The 21,751-nt window shown below is 40.5% G+C and overlaps 1 protein-coding gene across 4 annotated transcripts in view; it reads left to right on the forward strand.

Annotated features, from left to right (window-relative positions):
• Positions 1-21,751, forward strand: part of mcf2lb (mcf.2 cell line derived transforming sequence-like b) — a 36,034-nt gene that overhangs the window by 6,522 nt on the left and 7,761 nt on the right. For all 4 annotated transcript variants that reach the window (XM_035677272.1, XM_035677269.1, XM_035677270.1 and 1 more), the window contains exons 2-15: positions 7,646-7,729; positions 9,390-9,504; positions 13,015-13,105; positions 16,470-16,589; positions 16,756-16,872; positions 17,137-17,286; positions 17,378-17,502; positions 18,317-18,431; positions 18,525-18,644; positions 19,446-19,637; positions 19,732-19,923; positions 20,258-20,417; positions 21,327-21,388; positions 21,498-21,583. In XM_035677272.1, coding sequence (XP_035533165.1) covers positions 7,646-7,729; positions 9,390-9,504; positions 13,015-13,105; positions 16,470-16,589; positions 16,756-16,872; positions 17,137-17,286; positions 17,378-17,502; positions 18,317-18,431; positions 18,525-18,644; positions 19,446-19,637; positions 19,732-19,923; positions 20,258-20,417; positions 21,327-21,388; positions 21,498-21,583 — 1,729 coding nt within the window. The remainder of the gene's footprint in view (positions 1-7,645; positions 7,730-9,389; positions 9,505-13,014; positions 13,106-16,469; positions 16,590-16,755; positions 16,873-17,136; positions 17,287-17,377; positions 17,503-18,316; positions 18,432-18,524; positions 18,645-19,445; positions 19,638-19,731; positions 19,924-20,257; positions 20,418-21,326; positions 21,389-21,497; positions 21,584-21,751) is intronic.

Raw genomic sequence — 21,751 nt, forward strand, 5'->3', positions numbered from 1 at the left:
CGGGGAACATAGGGATGACCCCCATAAATCTATGAGTTAAAGTAAACGTCTGACTCACACTGTGAATTGATCAGCACTCTGTCCCTTTGTTTGACCCTCTTGTTCACTTTGAGCTGTGCACTTCTGCAGACTAATGGCTGTCGTATTTATCTCTGAAGGTTTACGACACTGATAACCTTGTGCATGCCCTTGGCCATAGAGCAAACACGTGTGTTAAACACAATGCCCCACCCACTCACAACACCCACAACAGACACACACACAGATGCAAGCATTCTTACACATGCACACACACATGCAAGCATACATGTACGGACACTTAACACAATCAACATCTCTCGCCCAAACCATTCAGCACACTGAACTTGTATTAATGGCTAGATCAGGAGACAGAATGGTGTCTATTAGCTTGTTTTGGTTGAATTATATCTTTTATACAACTCATTGAAATGGAATCTAAATTGCCACATTCTGTTAAGAAACAGTGTCTGTCTTTGAGAGGTCTTATTAGAATTGAGTCTTTCAGTGAGTTTGTAAGAATGGAGTCTTTTGAGTGGTGTAAACAAGAATAGGGTCTTTGAATAGATATAGTCTGTGAATGGTTAAATGGGGATGCAGGCAGTGTTTGAATGGGCTGGTCAGAATGGAGGCTTTGTACTTTTGGTCCACATCTCCTGAGATAAGGCAGATGAGGAGCCAGACCTTTGTTAAACTAGGTAAATGAGCACTGTGCAAAGGGCTGGGAGCTGCATTTCCTACTTAACCACTGTGATACAACATGGCATGACATAAAAACATGCATGACTTTTTTCTGTTTCTGACAAGTCTTACAGAATCCGAACTGAATCCCTTTGAGAGGTCAGACAAAGTCATACATTAGCAGGTTGGAGGCTTTGTTTTTCAACCGGGAGGGGTCAGGTAATTGTCCTTTTAGGGGAGGGATAAGAGTGGCTGCGTGAGCAGGGAGGGTGGGGTAGAGTGCTACACTGTAGCTTTTGTCTGCAGGAAACGTAACCTGAGGTTGCAATAGGAAGTCCTCACAGTTACTGAGTGACGTGCTGCGGGCTGTAGAGCACCTGCAGCCTGACAGAGAGCGAGAGGCTGAATGTGGAGTCTGGTGAAAGCTGAAGTCAGAATGAGAGGGAAATTGTTAAGGTGATACCTTTTGCAGAGGTGCATGGAACAGGTGTTGCAGGAGAGGCGCGAACCAGAAGTAGACTGGGACAGAACGATGGGAGGAGAGGAGATGGCAGATTCTGACTTTTTGATGGAGGAGGATGTTGAGGTCGAGTTAGACTCTGGATTTTGCTTTGAAGTGGACTCAGAACTGAGTTTAGCTGGACAGGTCAGTGCAGATAGAGAGGAGCTGGACTGGTTTGTGATAACAGGACACGGAGATTCTCTGTTTACTAGTGCTGAGCAAAGAGAGGGGAGTGAAAGTCCAGGAGGAGATGGACGGAGTCAAACTCAAGAGGAACGTGAGACAGAGGCTGATTCAGGGTCAGAGAGAGGAGTAGAGATGGACGATAAAACTGAAGATGTCAAAGAGGAGGAGATGGAGGGAACGTTGGATGTATGTTTGTGGCCAGTGGAGGAGAGTGGGGATCATGTACGGATCTCTCTGGAGGAGGTGCAAACATACTACAGATTTTCTCGCTACTGCCAGTGGCTGTGTGGTAGGTGTCGGTTGTTTTATCATGTTCTCTCATCTTTTTTATGCATGCATCACAAAACAATTATTCCCTTGTCACAGTCTTTCTTTCACCGTGCTGTATTTACAGTATTTTGTGTTATGGGCAGTTTACCCCTGTATTATATTAACCACAATTTGGTTCTGATATTTTACCAGCACATCCCCCACCTGCCCTCTTCTGTTTGAGTTCACCTGCCCCTCTACCTTTGCTTTCACCTGATGTTTGTTTTTGAGAATCTATAGCAAGCAGATGAAGAAAATAAAAAACATGTAATTCACAGAGGAATTAGATCATCTGTGTCCTGTTTTGTGTATGAATGTGGCGTTTGGTATAGATAGCATTGTGATAATGATCAACAGTGATGCATTACTGCACTATATTTAGTATACAGTACCATGGGTAAATGTATTAATAAACATGTTTTGATGAGCTTAGAGAAGAGGCCACTGTGTTACTGAAGACCCAGCACAGCAGCATAATTGTTAACCATCACCTTAACCCTGTTTAACCCTCATCTGAACCCTGTCACCCCTTGGCTTCCTTCTTGATATTAGGGACTCATCTGTCACTGCTCAGCCCTATTTAGTGCTTTGCTTTGTCTCTGTCACTCTATGACCATGACTGTAAGCCCCTTATCCCCACTTGTTGCCCTCCCCCATCTCTCTGTTTGTGGGTGCACACCCCATTCTCTGCTCTTTACCCCCAACTGTGCACTCACTACTCACAGTACAAAATATTTTATAGAATAATTTGGGCTTTCTTGTGAAAGAGCATTGTGGGACCACAAAAAAAGTTGGGGTGAAAGAGTTATTTCTAAGTCATTAACAAGCAAATAACCCACTTTTTTCAACAGTTTTATGTTTTCTTGTTTTGTTCCACTCGTTCTGGCCTGATGAACCAGGGTTTCAGGCTTCTGCTCTAGTCCTGTTTAATCTGTGGTCAGTAGTGGCAGGCAGTCCAGGTGTGTGACTCTGACCCACTAATGTTTGACTCGTCACCCACAAACGTGAGCGTGAGTGGACACTAATCCCCATCGTTAAGCCTTTTAAAGAACATTAGCGCCTCAACCAGCAGGTGGTATGTATGTGTGTTTACTAGAGGATGTTGGAACAATGTTTTTTCAAGGTTTGTATATATTCTCATAAGCAATGGTTTAATTAAATTATTGTAGTTTGTATAGCAAGGAAAGATTTCCATTTGTCATTTTTTATTGTGAGGTTAAAACAACAATTATTTTGGTATCTTCTAATTATCTACCATGTCATACAATGCAGACAAATATGAGAAACACAAACACCAAAAGTAATTTGAGCTATTTTTTTCAATGAGCTTCATAATTCTTGTTTTCCTGTTGGGAGGATGTGGCCTGTGTGTGTCAATATACACAGACTGAGTTTTATTTAGACCACCTCAGAGACAACAATACATGGATAATGGAATTTTTTCTAATATTATACTGACATCACCGATACTTGCTGATGACTGGACATGAGATTAGAAAAGAGTAGTTTCACTATCTGTTCTCTTTCATGAGAAATAAAGTAGTATCTGAAACTCATCTTCTCCCATTCTAATTGCCAGAGGGTCTGTTAACAATTGTATAATACTGTGTGAACTATGAGTAGAAGTATGGGGAAGTATTGAAAGTAATAGGAAGAAAGGAGGAGAAAATGTGACCCAAAAGTGACTGTAAAAAGTGACAGAAACTTAAACCTTCCAGGAGGGGGTTTTTCAGTAACAGTAGCCCCTTTCTGGAAACAAAGTACAGCTATTGCTGGCCTGGGTGGGGGGTTGGTTTTTGATTTGATATGTGTGGGAGTTGCTGGGGGCAAGGTGTAGCTGGTTGAATAAGTGAGTTCAGAAAGTGGAAACTGACAGAGGTTTCTGTGTGAACTTGATTCCACGAGGAGTGTGTGAGTGCCTCTGAGTGTTGTGTCCTCAGGCAGTGAGTGGCCATTATCAACATGGCAAAACTGCTTTACCAAGTTACAAACATCACACATATGGTCATTTATCTAGTCTCATTTCCACTTGCCTGACTTCTTTTGAACACCATTTTGGTGTGCACACCCTTGCTTGAGGTTAAATTGAAAGAAAAGAGGAAAAGGAAGCTGTGTCTCAACTAACTTCTGTAGATATCCGTCAGTCGTACCTAATCAATATCTTTTAAACGCAGGTGTCAGAAATAGTATCCAATCAATAGGGGAAAAGGCTGATACGGAGTACTCTATTCCCTATAGGTCTGGTAAGAATAAAAGAGACAAAACAAATTTGGTTCTAAGGTCAGATATTTTTTCCAAATTTATAACAAAAACTGGCACAGACCGTGGAGCGCACGATCAATAATGTTTGTCCAGCTACAGGTAGGCTTTTAATTTATAATGGACTAGTGCAACCATTTCCGTATCACATACATTCCCAGTGGAGGAGAGGAGGAAACAGATTGAGTGTAATTGAATAGCACCTCAATCTATGCGTCACCTCAGCGGCCTCCTGCTGTCCCGCAAGATTTAAAACCACCTGCTTTAGGCATTTGTGATGTCATAAGCTTGGCAAACATGTTGTGACGTCACCGTTATTCTCATAGTGATGTCATTACCTTAAACGTGCTAAAAACAAATTTTATTAATCAGCTTCATACTTTTAGCGATGGGCTCTGCTCCTACATAAACGGAGAGTTTACTGTTAATGCTGTTTCGTCGGTGCTCTTCTCGTCGGTTTGAGGTGAATTGGTCAAAGTCCGATCACAGTTTCAGGGGTTGTTTGCTTATGTGATTAGACCACACCCACACAGACCTGAAAAAAGTGGTCAGTAGGTCGTTTCATAGATATTTATGAATTAATCATTACCTAATTGTTCATTAATAGTATCTCCCGGTCTGTTCTCTGGTAACTTAGTGTGATCTACTGAAGAGTCCTCTATCCTCATTCATTCCTTAGTCACTACTCACAATTTTGTGTTGCCGTACACACTGTTATTAACATAAAGTACCCCTTACAGGTACATGAAGGTAGAAAAGCAACCTTAAATCATGTGATGTGCAATGTAAAATGGACAACAGTAGTGTAAAGTGTAAGATAATTGTGATTTACAGTAATGAACGGACTTGCACATACAAAAACACTGGTATGATCCTTTAAGTTCCCCGATTAGCTAAAATCTTTGGATTGATGTTGTTTTGACACAACAAGCATGGCACCAGCTGGTCTCAAATGAAAAAGGTTTAAAGAAAGCAGGAGACTGAAAATGCCAGACAGACGACATACTTGAATGAATTCTGTCCCCAAACAGTTTGTCAGTTTGTGTGTGTGTGTGTTGTGTGTGTGTGTGTGTGGCTGTGTGTGTTTTTAGAGAGAGAAGAGAGAGGAGAGAGAGAGAGAGATAAAAAGCAAGCAAATAATGTCAGTGTACTGATACCCTAAGGCCAAGTCACCTGATAGGTCTCATTGCCAAACAAAGAGTAACAACAAGCCTCCTTGGTTGGTTTAAACTGGACTCAGAGGAGGTTTCAGAGTCAAAAGACTGTGCCTGCAAAGACAGACAGTCACGATAACATACAGGATGAAGAGAGGAATGACTTCCGTGATGGATATTTTTTTATGATGTGGATGTTTTGGCCTGGCTCTGAGCCTGATGTCACAGGGCAGGTAGGGTGCCACAGACTGTTTATTCAACTACAGCTTGCCAGTCTAGTTGTTGATATCCTTATTTCTTTGGGACTATGTTTTTTTGTATAATCGTTGATTGGTCTTTGATTTTGTAGAGTTGAGACTCAATAATCAGATAAAACAAATGAGGGGGACAGAAATGTATTTGTATGTAAGGGGACTATTTGTAATGGTAGTATAACAAATTTAAATTCAAAGGTAAAAACTGTGAGTCCTTTCCCTAAACTAATATAAAAACTATAAAAGCTATAACATTTGTATATACATATATTTTTTAAAATGAATGGTTATGCACTTTACAAATAATAAATAAAAAGATTAAAAATTCTCCAGGAAGGCACTGACAATTAGACATTTTCCAGGATGTCAGTGATGTTTTGCCTCAGTAAACAGAGCAAACAAAGTCACTGAGACTGTAATGAAAAGTCAACATTGCTCTGTACTATTACGTTGACTTACCAGTCTATGTTTGAAAGCATATTTACAGGATCTTGTCATTGTGAGACACTCCCTTCCCGTAATTCACCGGCTTTTCTGGTCACTAGATGCCCCTCCTTTTCATTTTCCACTTGGATTTTCATGCATCCACTCTATTTTTAACTTAAGCACAGTATCATCAGTTTTGTAGATGCTAGAGAGGCTCTCATGCATTTTTAAAATAACTGAATTTTGGTTTTGCATGCAGAAGAACGACTGCTCTCTACCCCTGGGCATTTTAGTGGGCTGGAAGTGCTTTTATATAGAAAATGGAAAACTAATGACGAGCTGAAGAGGCCAGAGTCTCTGTCTAGAGATGTGGTCTCTTAGCTGTAATGACATACTGGCTGGAACCAGTTATAAAATATATCTTAAAAGATCCGCTTGGCAAATGTGGCCAGTAACTTGGCAATTGTTGTTCAGGTTCTGATATTCATACTGTTGAGTTGCCCTGATAGAAGTCATCTTAAAGGTCCAATGTGTAACATTTAGGAGGATCTATATCTGGAATATAATATTCATAAGTGTGTTTTCATTAGTGTGTAATCACCTGAGGGAGCGGGTCCTCTTCTGCGGAGTAGCCTATAACACAAATGATTGTATACCCAAATATACCTTACTTTATCTTACAGCAGTATCTGACCATAATGTATCCGATTACTTAGAGTAGTTTAGCTCAATGAAACACGAAGCTGATGAAACAGCACAAACCGTATAGATTTAGTTTCCTTCTGGGATATCAGAAGAAAGGGGTGATGTGTGTGTTTTGAGGATGATATACACTTACTACTTACAAATGTAAACAGACACATTTTCACAGCAGCAGACCATAAAGTGAATTTTGTGAATTGTAATTACCTTATAAAATGTAAGCTAATATGATGTGTACCTTTTTAGCTTATGTAAACATGGAGCGTGTGTGAGAGCAAAGCTGTAACATTATAATCCTGCAGGAAAGAACTGCACTTTCCAATTTTCCTTTATTGATGTGTTTTGCCCTTTCGCAGGTCTCATTTTCAAGTTGAACTGTGGCCAGTTTTCATTCAACAAGCAATATTTAGAAATTCCTTGAATACAAGTCAATGCATATACGCTGTATACTGTAGAGAGACTGATTATGTTTATTACATATTCATGAGCCCTAGCAGCTGGCAGACAGCTGTTTCTCAGTGTAACCTACTTCTTTTCCATGTTCTTTTCAGTAAATATCTATATTTGCTTGGTCTTACCACTGAGACTGCAATGTGAATATACTCTATTTTTTTCACATTACTGTTACAATGCCTAACATGTAATAATATATAAAGGTAAACAGTCTGTTACCTGGCCATAAAGTCGCTGACTAATGTTATTTTATGCTATATGAGCTGCTATATAAGTATCTGTGGCCCAACCTCCAGTTTGATCCCTAGGATAGCCAGAATCTCCATCTCTTACTGGGATAATGAACCTTAAATCTAATTATTTTAATCCTTATGAAGGGAGTCTATGGGGGATGGAGAGCTGTAAAGGAGAAGAAAGGGGACGGGCGAAGCATGTACATTTTCTTCAGTACTGTATGTTATCTACAACAGAACAGATCTATAGGGATCTAACAGCAAGTCTCCATTTCTTGGAAATATGTACTGAAGTCAAGATTTTACCCTGCCTCTATATGTTACGTGCAGCAAAGCATATTTCCTATATTAGTTGTGCGTGTGTGGATGGTGCCAGATGGAACTGATGTTATAACCACGGCAATTAAAGAAAGCTATACATCTTCAGCTCTGATGTCCCTAATATTTGCATTTCTGTCTTTTCTCCAGATGAGATCATGCAGCTGGACACCAGTCCCCTCCGTGCTGCTGACATCACTCCTGATCTCAAGAGGCAGTTTGCCTTCCTTTCAGGTGACACTTCTCTATCTTTCTCTGTCTGACTATCTGTATTTTGTACTGTATGGATGGATATTCTGTCTGTCAGTTTATTGCTTCATTAGCACACCACTTATCATCTTTCCCATGTCTGCCATCCTAGGGATGATTTATATTTTAACCACTCCACTTATAACGTGAACTGTTTCCTCCTGGCAGTTATGATTTGCAATTCAAATGTCACCTTCCTCTTCACTCTGTGTCAGGTTTTGGTTCAGATACCCACTGCCTTGTTGCTACTGTTACCTTATACTGTTACCTAATTTGAATTTTATTTCCTGCCTCTGCATGTCCAATTTATGATAAACATTTTTATCTCCACCTGTGTCTTTTCATGATGTTTGGGGCATCTTTTACAGAGACTGCCAGATATTTGTGACACCTATTATATCCATTAATTCCTACAGTACTGTAAAGGCTGCCCGTGGTGACCTTGTGGCTGAGGTTGGGAACCATTTTGCAGACAACGATCTAAGCAGACGTTGAAACCATGACCATGCACTTGCTGTTGCTATAGCGATGAGAGAAGAAAAGGCAGACAGATTGATATTCCAGTCACATGCGCTGATAGAGCAGCTGTTCCACACAGGGAATGTGTGTGTGTGTGCGTGTATGAGAAGTGAGATCGAATGTGTTGGTGTCCACACTGATCATTTGTGTACAAACATAGCAGAAGAGATGTTTCTTCTCCTTTTCTCTCATTTCTTCTTTCACTTTTTATTCCATCTTTAGTAGTTGTGTAAAAATGGAATTTATTAAAGCTCCTCAAAACACATCAGCTTCTTGCTATGAGCGATGGGGTCTTACATAAACATACTTTCACAACAGTTTTGGTTATTTCTCATGTATTTCTGTATCTTCTGTGCTCTTGTCACTGGTTTGAAGGGGCGGAGCTTTGTCAGAAAAAAGGGATGTCACATACCTCTGTGAACCAATCAGGATTTAAAAATATTAAAATCAGTATCTATTGATGGTTCTTAGACCACTGTCAATCAAATCTGATCAAACCACACCCACACAGTCCAGAGGAAGCAGATTAATTACTAGAGATGGTAAAGCTTATTGAGTCAGGAATTAAATAGAGATGCTCATGATTTGAAACCAGGGTCTCCAAGGTAATGGAGTCCCTTTTTCATATTTTGACAGATTTCTTATTTCAAAATCCTAGTAATTTTAAAATAATGCAATTTATTATTATATTATTATTAGTAGTAGTAGTATTAAAGAAATTGATTTATTATTATTATTTATTATTATGTGGGTTTGTTTATTGTTTTAAAATGGAGGGCTATGAGACCATATCATTTGTTATGATGGATATTGCAGTTATTTTTGTACAGCCTCCAGTCATCACCAATACAGCTTTATTATCAGTGCCCCCACGTGGCCACAGTTTCGTCTTCCTCAGTGCTCTATTCCTAACTTTAATACATTAAAAAGACATGTCTCCTTGTCAGACTGAAAGCTATGATAAGTTTAAATGGTTTTGTCAGCCTCATATTAACACTTGCCTATATTTTGAGTGCTATACTGATACCCAACATTCCAAAAAGAGGTACAAAGCATTCTTATATACTGTAATTCCTATATATCTATGTGGAAAGTATCAATGTTCCTCTTTTTGACTATTTTCTAGGAGGTAGAGGAGACAATGGCAGCCCAATCATTGTGTTCCCAGAATTCCCTGCATTTGGAGAGATCACAGAGAGAGAGTTTCACAACGTGCTGACCTACCTAACTAGTGTTCCCAGGTAAAGTCCCTCACTGGCCGGTATATACATACAAAAATGCAAACACACAAACCTGAGATTGTTGCATGTTGTTTACATGTTTTCACACCCACTTTCTTACCTCTTCTATCCTTATTCCTCACTTTTGTAACACCACCCACTCTTAAATCTTTTCTGTGTGGACTTTGCATGTTCTTGGGGTTTCTTGCAGGTCAAGTTGCCCTAAATAGATGCATGTAATGAAGTCTCAGAGGCAACAGAGATGAAAATTGAGTTTGTGAAGATGCCTCATCCCTTTGTGTATGAAGTCTGCCAGTAGGTGGCAGTGGATACCTAGTAACAGTTTCACTGCATAAAGCTGTAGGCTGCAGAGGAGTTGTGCAGTGGATGAGACAGTCAGAATTATTGAATGTCTGTAAAGGAAGGGTGATTCCTTTATTCCTTTATTCTAATAACATAGCAAATTGATAATCCAGGGTCTTTAATAGATTTCTGCAGATTGTCTTTGTACACAAGAATAGACCACATTATACAAGGGGGGATGGGGAATGTATGAAACCATCAGTTACTTCTACTATTCCTCCAGAAAACCATCTCATGTGCCATTTCCAGTAAATTTTCATTTTTTTTAAAATATTTTCCTCACAATTCAGTCTTGCAGTTTCTTGAATTAGCTCTCCCCCTGGCTGTCCCACTCCTCCTTCATTGTGCCTGGACGGGCAAAGTGCGTAAAAATAGAAACTGCAGTGATTCTGACTGTTTGAATCTGAATAATGCATACGGACAGCTGAGCAGAGCTGTGTTCTGGAGTAAGTGTGTAATGAATTGACACGAACACCTGTTCACGTCTGTATGAAAGCATACATGTGTAATTTGTCAGTATAGACTTTTTCATGTCAGGTACTTTTGAACCAGTCTGCTTAATTAATTTTTAATCTTCAAGCCCAGCCTATTTCATCTTGACGGAAACAGTTTTTATTTCAGTCAGGATGAAAATTTACAAATGTTCTTTACTTTACTTTACTGTTAACTTCTAAACAAATCCTATTTAATCATCCATTTTGGCTGTCTAAATTTATCTCCTTCATAGTCTGAGTGTTGAGGTTCCACAGGGGTGACATAGTGTTGAGCCTCAAGCTGTTGAGCGTACAGGGGCAGATGGCTCGAGCAACCTGAGGGACCGACACTCCGACAGGACACACAGTCCACAGCCAGAGGCCAATGTCCTACTAACTGTATTATGTCCTTGAACAGCTGCTGCTAGTTTCAAACAAATACCTTTGGATCAATATTAATGACAGACATAATTTCTAATGTTAATTCTATACTCACATGGTTTTATGGATGCTAAGCCATTTACTTTAAGCTTTGCATCTATAAACACACACACTCCCGTTGTCAGACCATGTTCCCATCTCTCTCTTTTTATCTCTCCTTTGCAAATGCATCTACGCATGGATCTAGTTTTGCTGATTGGTCTTATGTTAAAGAGTTACAGTTGACAGTAAGATCCCAGAATTTAAACATTCTGCACTCGTGGCTATTTAATCTGTTTTTAATTTAATATACCAGTGCCCTTATACACAAGCAGTCACTTTCAATGCTTCGCTCAGTACTACAGAAGAGAGGGAGTGGTGGTGGGGGTGTAGCAGTATGTGTATTTCTATATCTGCATATGCGTTCATGCAGCAAATTTCCCTCATCACTGCATTGCCATCAGGCAAAGATTTTTCACAACTCAGAGCTTAACACTTTGTCCTGAGAAATCCAATTATTATAAGGACACTCAAGCATGTGCAGCAGTAACATCACCAGGCAATGAATATTTGAATTTAAACTATTTATATGTGAGACTGTGTCTGTGTACAATACAAACTGGTAACTGCTCAAAAAAATGTATCAATTCAAAGTAACTTCTTTCAGAAGCAAAAAGAGTATAATACACTCAATCAACATTGATATTTTTGTATACATCTGTGAAAATGTGCTGTGGTTTGCTCAACTGCATATATACATGCATATTCTCAACAAAATTAAAAAAACGGATCCAATATTATAATATTTCCGATATAATATTTTCCGATATAAAATGGGACATAAGCGATAGCTAGTCATCTGACAAACACAACACGCTTTGAGCCATTTCATTGTCTTCTTCTGGTTTTCCTTTCTCAGCCTCAGGTGCTGGTTCTTCACCATAAACCACCCTCTCATCTCATCAGCCGTAAATGTCTTTGAGGCAGAAAAAAGCTCTTGTCCCACTCTCCTGCTCTCCTTCTCCTCCTCCTCCTCTGCAGCTGAGATGTAAAGCAGTTTGTGCTTCGAAAGCCCAAGTGGCTGTGAGAGTCTGTGTATATGATTGAGCGCAGACAAGTGGGTATGATGGAGGAAGAGAATAGGAAAAGATGAAAGGGGAGGGAAAGTACAGAAAACAGTGCAGTGCCACGATGAATGTAAATGTTACAGTGAGAGAAAGCAGAGAGGCAGACAGATAAACATTATGTATTTTCCTAATAAATGAAACCCTCGTGCTTGACAGTGGCATCCTTTTGCGCCTGCCCCTCCCCCCCACATCTGTAAAGATCTGCTGAATGGCTACCAGAGCTGCTCATCACTCTGCAACCATCCTGTGATAGGCTTGTGTCCCAGAAGCTCAGAGTGTCTCATTGGATGGCCGAAAGATGCAATGCAGCGGGGGCAGGCTGCATGCTGTGATGGTTTTAAGCATTTGGCTCCCTTTCCTTCAAACAGCACATCCCTGGGATCTACCTCTGAGACACATCCTCATCTCCAGTGTTTTTATTTTGTCCTTATTGTCCCAAGGACTACTTTTTAATGCAGTTACTAGTTTCAGAATGGTGGAGATAAAAGCAAATACTTGAGGATTACTTGGATATTTCTACATGAAAGGTCCTGCTGAGGTGCACCTCCTGTAGGTGCATCATGTTTTCAAGTATGCACATGGGGAGTCTGCCGGTGAGCTGCACAGGCGACTCTCATTGATTGTTGGTGTTGTGTAAACCATACAGCCCTCCTTTCTCCTGGGACCAGAGAGGACAGCAGGGGAAGGAGGGTGAAGAGAGATAACTGGGGGCTGGAGGCTGATGGCCAGGAAATCTGGAGGTGTTTCACAGCATCTCCTTTCATGGACTACACCAGCTGTCTAAAGAAGATAAAGAGCAGTATAGCAGAATAACGAGCTGTGAACAATTATTGAGGTTCTCTACTATTTCACTGTGCACACGGCAAAGGAAAACTAAAAATTTATGTTTTTGTCTTTTTTTCTTTTTGAGCTCTTGTGTTTTCTTTTTTTCGTAGGACTTTTCTGTCGTTAAAAGTAGTACAAACTTTGGTACTTTTATTTTACAATCCGCTAATGACTCTCTGTGGCCCTCCAGACTAGAATGCAGTGTGTGTGATCTCCTCTCACCATTCACTATGTTGTTTAATCAAGCTCTGCTCACTCAAGAACCACCTAGCTGGGTACAATAGACCACTGTGTTGAACATGTTGCCTCTCTGTGTGTTCCAGTTTGTCCTCGACAGACGTGGGCTTCATCCTTGTCATTGATCGCCGGCAAGACCGATGGGCGGCCGTCAAAGGGACCCTGCTTCGCATCGCAGTAAGTCTCTGTGCGACCATGCACTTACTTTCTGTGTCTGCATTGTCTGTGTTTTGAGAGACACTGGCCTTGCACCCTCGCCCATGGGGGGAGGTTTCTCAACCCAGAGAGAGATGTTGGGAGCCTCCCCATCTTTCTCTCACAACCCCACCACTAATATCACTACCTCCCTCGGGGGGTTGATATGAGCCAACCCCGTCCTTGAACTCTCTCCCATCACTATCACAGAAACTCAATGTGTTTCCATAGCTACACAAAATAAACAGTCACATGCCAAAAAAATACAGAAGGAGATTATGTTTCTTTTGTTCACTCATGATTTGAATGTCTCACGTATGATCTCTGCATCATATTATTTACTACTGAGAAACAAAAAATGTATTTACATATCATAAAAGGCTAAAACTAATTTAAGACACTGAATCTGCTAAATTAACAGATAACTAATACTCAGCCTGGTGGAAAAGCTTCCATGCTGTGTTTCAGGAGGCGTAGCCTGCATGCCTACTTAGTTTGAGTCATATTTTTTAATTCTTTGCGCTGTAGTCAGTTGCTGTATGCTCCTGCAGGAAGGGGAACTGTTGTATAAACGGTCTCGGTATTTTTAGCACATCATTTGTTTGTTTTCACCTCTTTCATTGCTACTAAATGGTTTTTATTACACCTTTTTTTAAGACAGAGAGCTGATACTAGTCATGTCATTTTCTCTTCTGGGAACCGAGCTGCTTATCTGTTCATCATCCGTTTCATGTTTTCTGGAGGGAGGTGATGAAGCACATGCGTGTGGGGGAGAATCAACCCCATCACACAATCTTTCAGCATATTTCTTTTTTGGGCTAAAACAACAGTACTGTAGTACAGACATGTTTATTGTTGTTGAAAAACAGGAAATGGAAGAATGTTTTTACAAAAGTCTTGTAGGGTATAAAATGTTAAGTAATTCAATATGAAGGTTGTAGATAAAATAACACTTTTTTTGTTTGGAGAGACCCTCACATCTTCATGGAGGCAGAAGACAGCAAAGCAATAACTCAACGCAGAGAGGGTTATACGAAAAGAAATGTCTGAGAGAGAGAATGAGAGATGAATATCACCCCCTTTGGTCTCGAGCGACATGGGAGACCACATCGCTCATTTCAAATTAAATCAACCTTTATTAATCCCACAAGGGGGACTTTTACAGGCTGACAGGCTGGTAATAGGGGGCATTCACTCATCCCTGCAATAATGTCCTGTTTGGGGTGATTCAGCCAGGCTGCTAAATGGATGATGATGAAAGCTGACTCTTTTCAAGCTGCTGCTGTATGTTTGTATTAGAGACTTGTTCATGAGCTAAATGACATTGTATTCAGAGCATACTGTGATGTATTCACTCAGTGAGCTTATTCAGTCAGTGTACATGTATGAGGATGTGTGAGAGAGAGAGAAGAAGTGAGGATATTGAATGTTTACTCCCTTTGTCTTTTTGTGTGTCTGTGCATATGTGCACACTTGTGTATATGTGCTTGTTTGAATGTGGGTCAATATGTTTCAAGGAAAGCTACTCATTGCTGTGCATGGCTGAGTTTGATCTGATGACGGACAGAAAGTGTGTTTATAGACTGGTCCTAATTAAGTCTACAGAGTTGCTGTCAGTCCCTAAAGCATACCCTCCCCGCTTGTCATTTATCTGGCTCATCTTTGAGGCTTTGTGTGTGGTTGTGTATGTTCATCTCTCAGTCTAACACTGACAAAGAACAAAGAACAAGTAGACCATGACCACGACTGCCAGCGACCACAGATCCAAGCAGCACGGTTGAACGCTTAGACGCTGCAATATACATTTAAAGGTTAAGGCTGGATATATTCTGTTGTCCACAGAGCCCGTAAAAAGACCCAAACCAACAATGTGTTTTTAGCAAACATTACACATATACATGAATTATTCATAAAGCAATATATGGGGGGCCCGGATAGGTCACCTCGTGGAGCTGGCGCCCCATGTAGCGGGACTGAGTCCCTGCTGCAGCAGCCCAGGGTTCGAGTCTGAACTGTGGCCCTTTGCTGCGTGTCATCCTCTCTCTCTCTCTTCCCCCCTTTCCTGTCTTTCTTCAGCTGTCAATTAAAGGCAATAAAAGCCCCCCAATTTTTTTTTAAATTAATGAATAAGGTAATATATCAAAAATGTGTTTTTAATAGTTGTTGGATGACAACAGAGCTATACAGAGGAATAAGATATATCACACTACACATGAAATACTTGTTAGTAGGATCAAAGAGGATCCGTTTTTAATTTGGATCTTTTCATGGGATTTGCTGTAAATAAGGAAAATAAAGACTCTTGCCAGACTCATCCTTGAGGATGCCAGTTTATGGGTGTGCTGCACAACATTTTTGAAACCAAAATTGTATGGTAGCACCTACTACCCCGTTATAAAAACAGCACATGTGAGCGGCCATTTCCACAGTGCTTCCTCCTGGCTTTGGCAGGTCAGCAAGGACAAACACTAAATTGATTTATTAATTCCATTAACAGTGGCTAACCCGAGTGGTTTATTAACGATGTATACGTTGTCATTTCTGCTTAGACCAGCGTTCCCCAGTTCACCCGGGAATGCCGGCCAATCCTACGAATCGGCCATTTAGGTCATTAGCTAATTAAAGCTGCATTAACAATTGCATTGCCTCAAGAGGGGAGATCAGTGTCCACGCTCAACCATCAACCAAATGCTTTCACAGCAGTACTCTGTCAGTGGGTGTCAATCATGACATTTTAATCGCCATTTTATTGGTTCTATTGACTAAGCTGAGTGTGGGGTAACCACATAGCACAGTACAGTAAATATGAGGAGGAATAATATGCATGCTCCGACAGCATCTAGCAAAAGATTTTTTTAGGTACGACATCTTTGCTTTATGCTGAGTATGCAAAAGGAAAATGTATCCTTGTGCATCACCTCATATTAACAGATGAATCAAAACTGTGCTAATTTAGGGTGCCAGCTGGGTAAAGAATCCTGAACACATGTGTCTGTATACACATGTATGAGTTGGTGGCAACTCCTTCTACCTCATTACTCATGCAGAAGTACCTCAGGGGCATGAAGATTAATGTCCCTGCCACAGGACACTGCCCTGCATCCCCCACATCTTTCCCATTCTCCTGTACTCCACATACATGCCTGAATGTGTTTGAGTGAGAGTTTTCACATGGGACACACAGGGACAGACAAAGGGATGGAATAATACATAGAAAGTGCAGTCTGTCAGCAGAAAGAAAATAACATTTCCTGCTGAAGAGTGATATATAATTGACTCAGGGCGGAGGAGGATCCTGTCTGCTCTGTTGCACAAATGACAGTCTCCATCTACTCTCTCATTTCAGGGCTCCTTCCCAGGAAACCTCCAGCTGGTTCTGGTTCTGAGGCCCACCACGCTCCTGCAGCGTACACTCTCTGACATCCTCTTCAAGTTCAACAAGGATGAGTTCAAGATGAAGGTGCCGGTGCGTACAGTGACTTTCCTCTGAAAACATCTAGAAACATTATATTCTTGCCTCTTAAGCCCAATTCAAGTGGTTGAGGAAAGAAGATTTGAATGCAGTTGCTCATAAAATGCGAATTAATATAATTATCATCAAGTATTTAATAGTTCAGGTGTTTGTGTTTCAGGTGATCATGCTGAGCTCAATAACTGAGCTGCACTCCTACATCGACCGCACACAGCTGACCCAGGAACTCGGGGGAACGCAGGAGTACTGCCACGAGAAGTGGATCTCTCACCGCACTGTATGTACACTATATACACCACCTCAGTGACCAGCATGGGCAATTTAACACTGTCCTACACCACCATTACAAGGCACTTTATTAATAGATGAACGCATACAGTGAAATAAGTCCTTGTAAAAGCATGTACTTTACTTTTTTATGAAATCAGAGTAAAATCAAGAAAAGCACAACAGCAATAAAATGTGCAGCCAGTAAAAAGCGATTTTATTTTCATCATGAGCGTGCATGCTGACAGTCTTTGTTGTGGCTTGTATGTGTCAGGCTATTGAAGGCTTTGCACTGATGGTAAAGAAAACAGCACAGATCCTGCAGTCGTTTGGGACTGAGCTGGCTGAAATTGAACTCCCCAATGAAATCCAAGCCACAACCATCCTGCTGAGCACACACACCAACAAGAAAGACAAAATGAAGGTAACACCACTAACATACCAATACATTACTTCTCTATATATATGTGTGTACAGCAAATTAAGTATGTATATATCACTCGATCTGTCTGTAGGAGGATCTGCACGTGGCTCTGGGTCAGGGCAGCAGGCTGCTGGAGAGCATCAATGAGCCTGTAGTGCGAGACCCCGACCACAACATGAACCAGGATGAACTGGAGAACCTGGCTACTGTTCAAAGGTTAGAGAGCTGGTAGAGCTGCAGGATGGCTGCTAAAGACAGACTCTGTGTGCGAATTTTATGGATGGAAAAAATAATAATAACACAAACAAACGGAAATGATAATGTATATGTAAATCTCAGGTTCCAACATTATACATTAGCATATAATCAAATAAAAATTATTATGGTTACATTTACACATTATTAACTTTTGACACTGAAATATAAAGGTGTCAAAACTACTTATTGTGACGTAATTATTCACAGATTGAATATAAAGCATTCTTTATTAGGTTATGCTACGTTAAGTGAATTATTAAAATAGAAAGTTGAAGAAAATAATTATATAATTTATTGTGTTAATTGATACATATTGAAATAATTTATTGAGCAAATGTGCCAAACTTTTTTAGTTTAATATCTTCATTTTTGCTTGTTTGTTGCATTCTGCCTCTCAGTTCATGTAACAAAGATTAAAGCCACCAGACAATTTTTATTTGTTGTTGGTGGCAGATGATTTGTTCATGTCTGTCTCAGCTCTGCCGTCAGTATAGTTGGAATGAGAGTTGGCAACGCAGTGTGCTTTGAGGTCAGTCAGCGTGGTATTCAAAGCAACACTGAGGGCTCTGATTGCCATGTCAAGCGGGCATTACCTCATGACATGCACACATGCAAACACACAGAAATTAAATATTATGCAAATATCTCAGTCAGCATCCCCACTGCATTCATACTCTATTCATTTCTCCCCCAAATGCTTTTGGATTACTCAACTGCCACTTTCAATCAATCTCATTCCTGTCCCCCATCTCGATCTCTGCTCCTCTTTCAGACTGCTTTCTCAGCTGGATGAGACAGCAAGGGCTTTCGATGAGTTCTGGGTGAGGCATCAGACCAAACTGGAGCAGTGTCTCCAACTGCGCCACTTTGAGCACAACTACAGAGAGGTGAGATGGAGCCGGTTAGCTTGTCCATACTTCAGCAGAGTCCCTATGATCTCTTTTTAAACTTGTAAACTGACTGTGGAATTTCTGCTGCAGGTGAGGGCTCTGCTGGATCAGGTGTCTGAGAAACTTGCAACCTTCTCTGAGGTGGGGATCAGCCCAGCCCACGCTGACCATATCTTCTGTGAACTCCACACCTATGAGGAGAGACTCTGTGTAAGTAATACCCAACCCCTCACAAATAAAGCTTTGTCTAACTGTGGCATGAATAGATGAATACTATCTTTGTAATGTGGGTTTGTTGTATAATAATGTCTGATTGTTTCTGAATAACAAATCACTGTTATATAGTTATAGAGTGCTGTTTTACATCTAATCATATCACTCAAGTACAGTCAGTCTAAAAGTTCTAAAAGGCTTTTTTAGCAGGAGCGTTACATTTTGTGCCAAACAATGTATGTATTTGGTTGGTGTTGTGCAATAAGTGGGATAAAACAGACTGCAATGAGCCCATCACTATCACAAAATAATCTGATTATCACAATAATATTTATATCTATATAAAAGTATCTTACGTTGCTTTCTTGAAAAAGGTCTGACAGAGCATAGTTTCATTGCAAAGGCTGCAAAATCTGAAATATTTAAGATATTTATTAATATTATATATTAATCTGGATCCAGATCTGCATCAAAATTTACATTTCAATAATGCAGATTTGTCCGATGGCGATCATGATTTTTGGGGTAGTACTTAATATACTCAGGGCTTTGTAAAAAGGGGAATTGTGTTAAAAGTCACATAACCACCAGCATGGTTATTTAAATATTGCTGTATAGCGCCACCTGTGGGAAAAATTGCATCACATTTTGCAGGACAGGTGCATTATTCCTTACATTTTGATTGTAATTGGACTCTGCATTCAAGAGTTATGGCAGTTTATGTCAAACTTGGTGAAAAAGAATAATAATAAGGAAGACTGGTGGAGTTAATAACTAGCACTTGGCACTGGTCCACAGGAGGTGCTGGACAAAGCCTTGTCGTTGGCCCGTGAGGGTGATGAACTGATCCAGAACTCCCACTATGCCGAGGACTCCATTCAGCCCAAATGCAGCGAGGTCAGAGTGATCAGTGAGAATGTGAGCAGCAACCTGAAGGCCAAGAAGGAGCACCTCATCAAAGCCATGGAGCTGCACCGCTGTTTGGAGAGGGTACAAAGATGACACACACACACACACTCTCCCAGTGTAGTTGCAAGGTCTTGTTTGTTTTTTATTGATTCTTCCTCTTCTGCCATCCCTACAGGCTTCAAAATGGGTTGATGATGGTATATATCTGCTGGCCTCTCAGCCAGTAGACAAGTGTCAATCACATGAGGGGGCAGAGTTAGCCCTGCAGGAGCTGGAGCGTTACCTGGAAAACGCAGGCCAGAACCAACTGACAGACCTCAGTACCATCTGGAGAGAATATGAGGCAGTGCTCAACCAGCAGTTGAGGGTAAGACGAGCAACCAAAGATTAAATGTGCATGATATGGGAGTCATTCTGCATTGTTCATTCAGTTATCTGATAAGATGAAATTGTGAGAAACTCTAAACCAACTGAGCAAAAGCAACCAAGAAGATTTTTTATACTGTAAAGCTAACCCACAAAATGTACTGCAATATCGAAGCCTGTGGCACACACTGTCAGATGTAAAAGCTGCCATTATTCTCAGCACTGGCTAAAATAATAGACACATAAACACTTAATTCCAAATAATAATGCTGACAGAAATAAGCATTAGGTGTTACAGCACATGTTGGACATTGACACTATTCTCATAACTTCAGGACCAAGTGGAAAAGGTGTTCCAGAAGCAGACGTCCATGCAGGAGATGTTTGACAAGAGGAGGGTCAGCCTGAAGAAGCTAGCAGCCAAACAGACCAGGCCGGTGCAGCCGGTAGCCCCCCGACCAGAAGCCTTCATTAAATCCCCTCTCAGTTCGCCTGGTCAGTCCCTCGACATCCACACCATTTATTTCACACAATGCAGAGCCAATTCAGATGTTTCTAGAGGCGTTTATGCTCTTCATTCTAATGCTATTCACATTATGTGTAGCCCTTAAATTTCCAGTATAAGACTCTAAATTTAGACTCCATTTTCCACAGCTATTGAACACATAGTAAATGGATAATGTGGATATCACTTATGGCTTATACTTACTATAGCTACTTTTTAAAAGCTTTGATTGTAGATATAAATAATCCCAAAATTATAGAGGGCTACAACTACTGAGGTACTTAGTTCTACTTACTACTACTTCTTAGCATCCATAAGCATACACTCATGGATGGCTTTTGGTCTGTGTGTTATAGTTTTAACACACAGTCCTTTTAACACAGTAGCATTCATAAGGACTTTTATTATAGGCTTTTCTTTTCAGTATATGAAAAGATTAACTCTTGTTCATTTTAACAGTTCTATGAACAAAATGTTAAACCAGGAAATCCTCTAGACCAGAAATTAAAAATGTTCAAGACCTCACCCGATAAGTGGTGCTTTACTTTTAATGTCTGGAATTTGTAGCTATAGGACACTAGCATTAACATCAGTTCTGAAATTCTTATTAAATAGTTCTCTATCAGCACAATGAAGACGCAGTTAAACCACGGCTATACATTTTAATTAACATTTTTTTTCAAGTATTTTAATACCTACTGTAATAAAAAACGTTGTATATGTCAGATTGTTACAATTCCATAACCATATCACTTCAAGTATTTTGCTGCACAACACATTGTGTAAATTCCCATGGTGTGTTTACAGCATTATTACTGCAACAGTAGATGACTGCAACAGTTCAACATGGTCTTTCCCTTTATTCTATTTATTCTGACTCTCGTCCTCCCCTGCCACAGCACACAGAGCACAACAGGAGAAAAACTGCTCAGAGACAAACTCTGGGAACAACTGTGAGAAAGTGAGTGGACTACTGTCATTAATTCTGGTCGATCTGTCTGTCCAGTTGTTCTATAAAGTTTGTATTTGACTGTCCCTTATCATTTTGATCTGATGTTTTTTTTTTCCAGGGAAATGGCCAACTGCAGAACGGAGACAGTAACAGCAGACATGCCTCTCTGTCAGAGGAGGAGGAGAACCTGGCAGTGCTAAGGAGGTGGGGGATCAGCCGTCACTCTTTCATCTGTAATCAAATTACACGGCAGATGGACTGTGTGAAAACAGTTCCCTCATTATCTAGGGAGCTGTGCATCTTTTCTGAGTGTGCCTGCCCCCAAATCCTCCATTTGATCTCTCTTTTTGCCTTCCTAGCTGTCTCACTCTC

Source organism: Morone saxatilis, unplaced genomic scaffold (assembly GCF_004916995.1).
Source record: "Morone saxatilis isolate NCDOM2014 unplaced genomic scaffold, NCSU_SB_2.0 Contig5, whole genome shotgun sequence".
Lineage (NCBI taxonomy): Eukaryota > Metazoa > Chordata > Actinopteri > Moronidae > Morone > Morone saxatilis.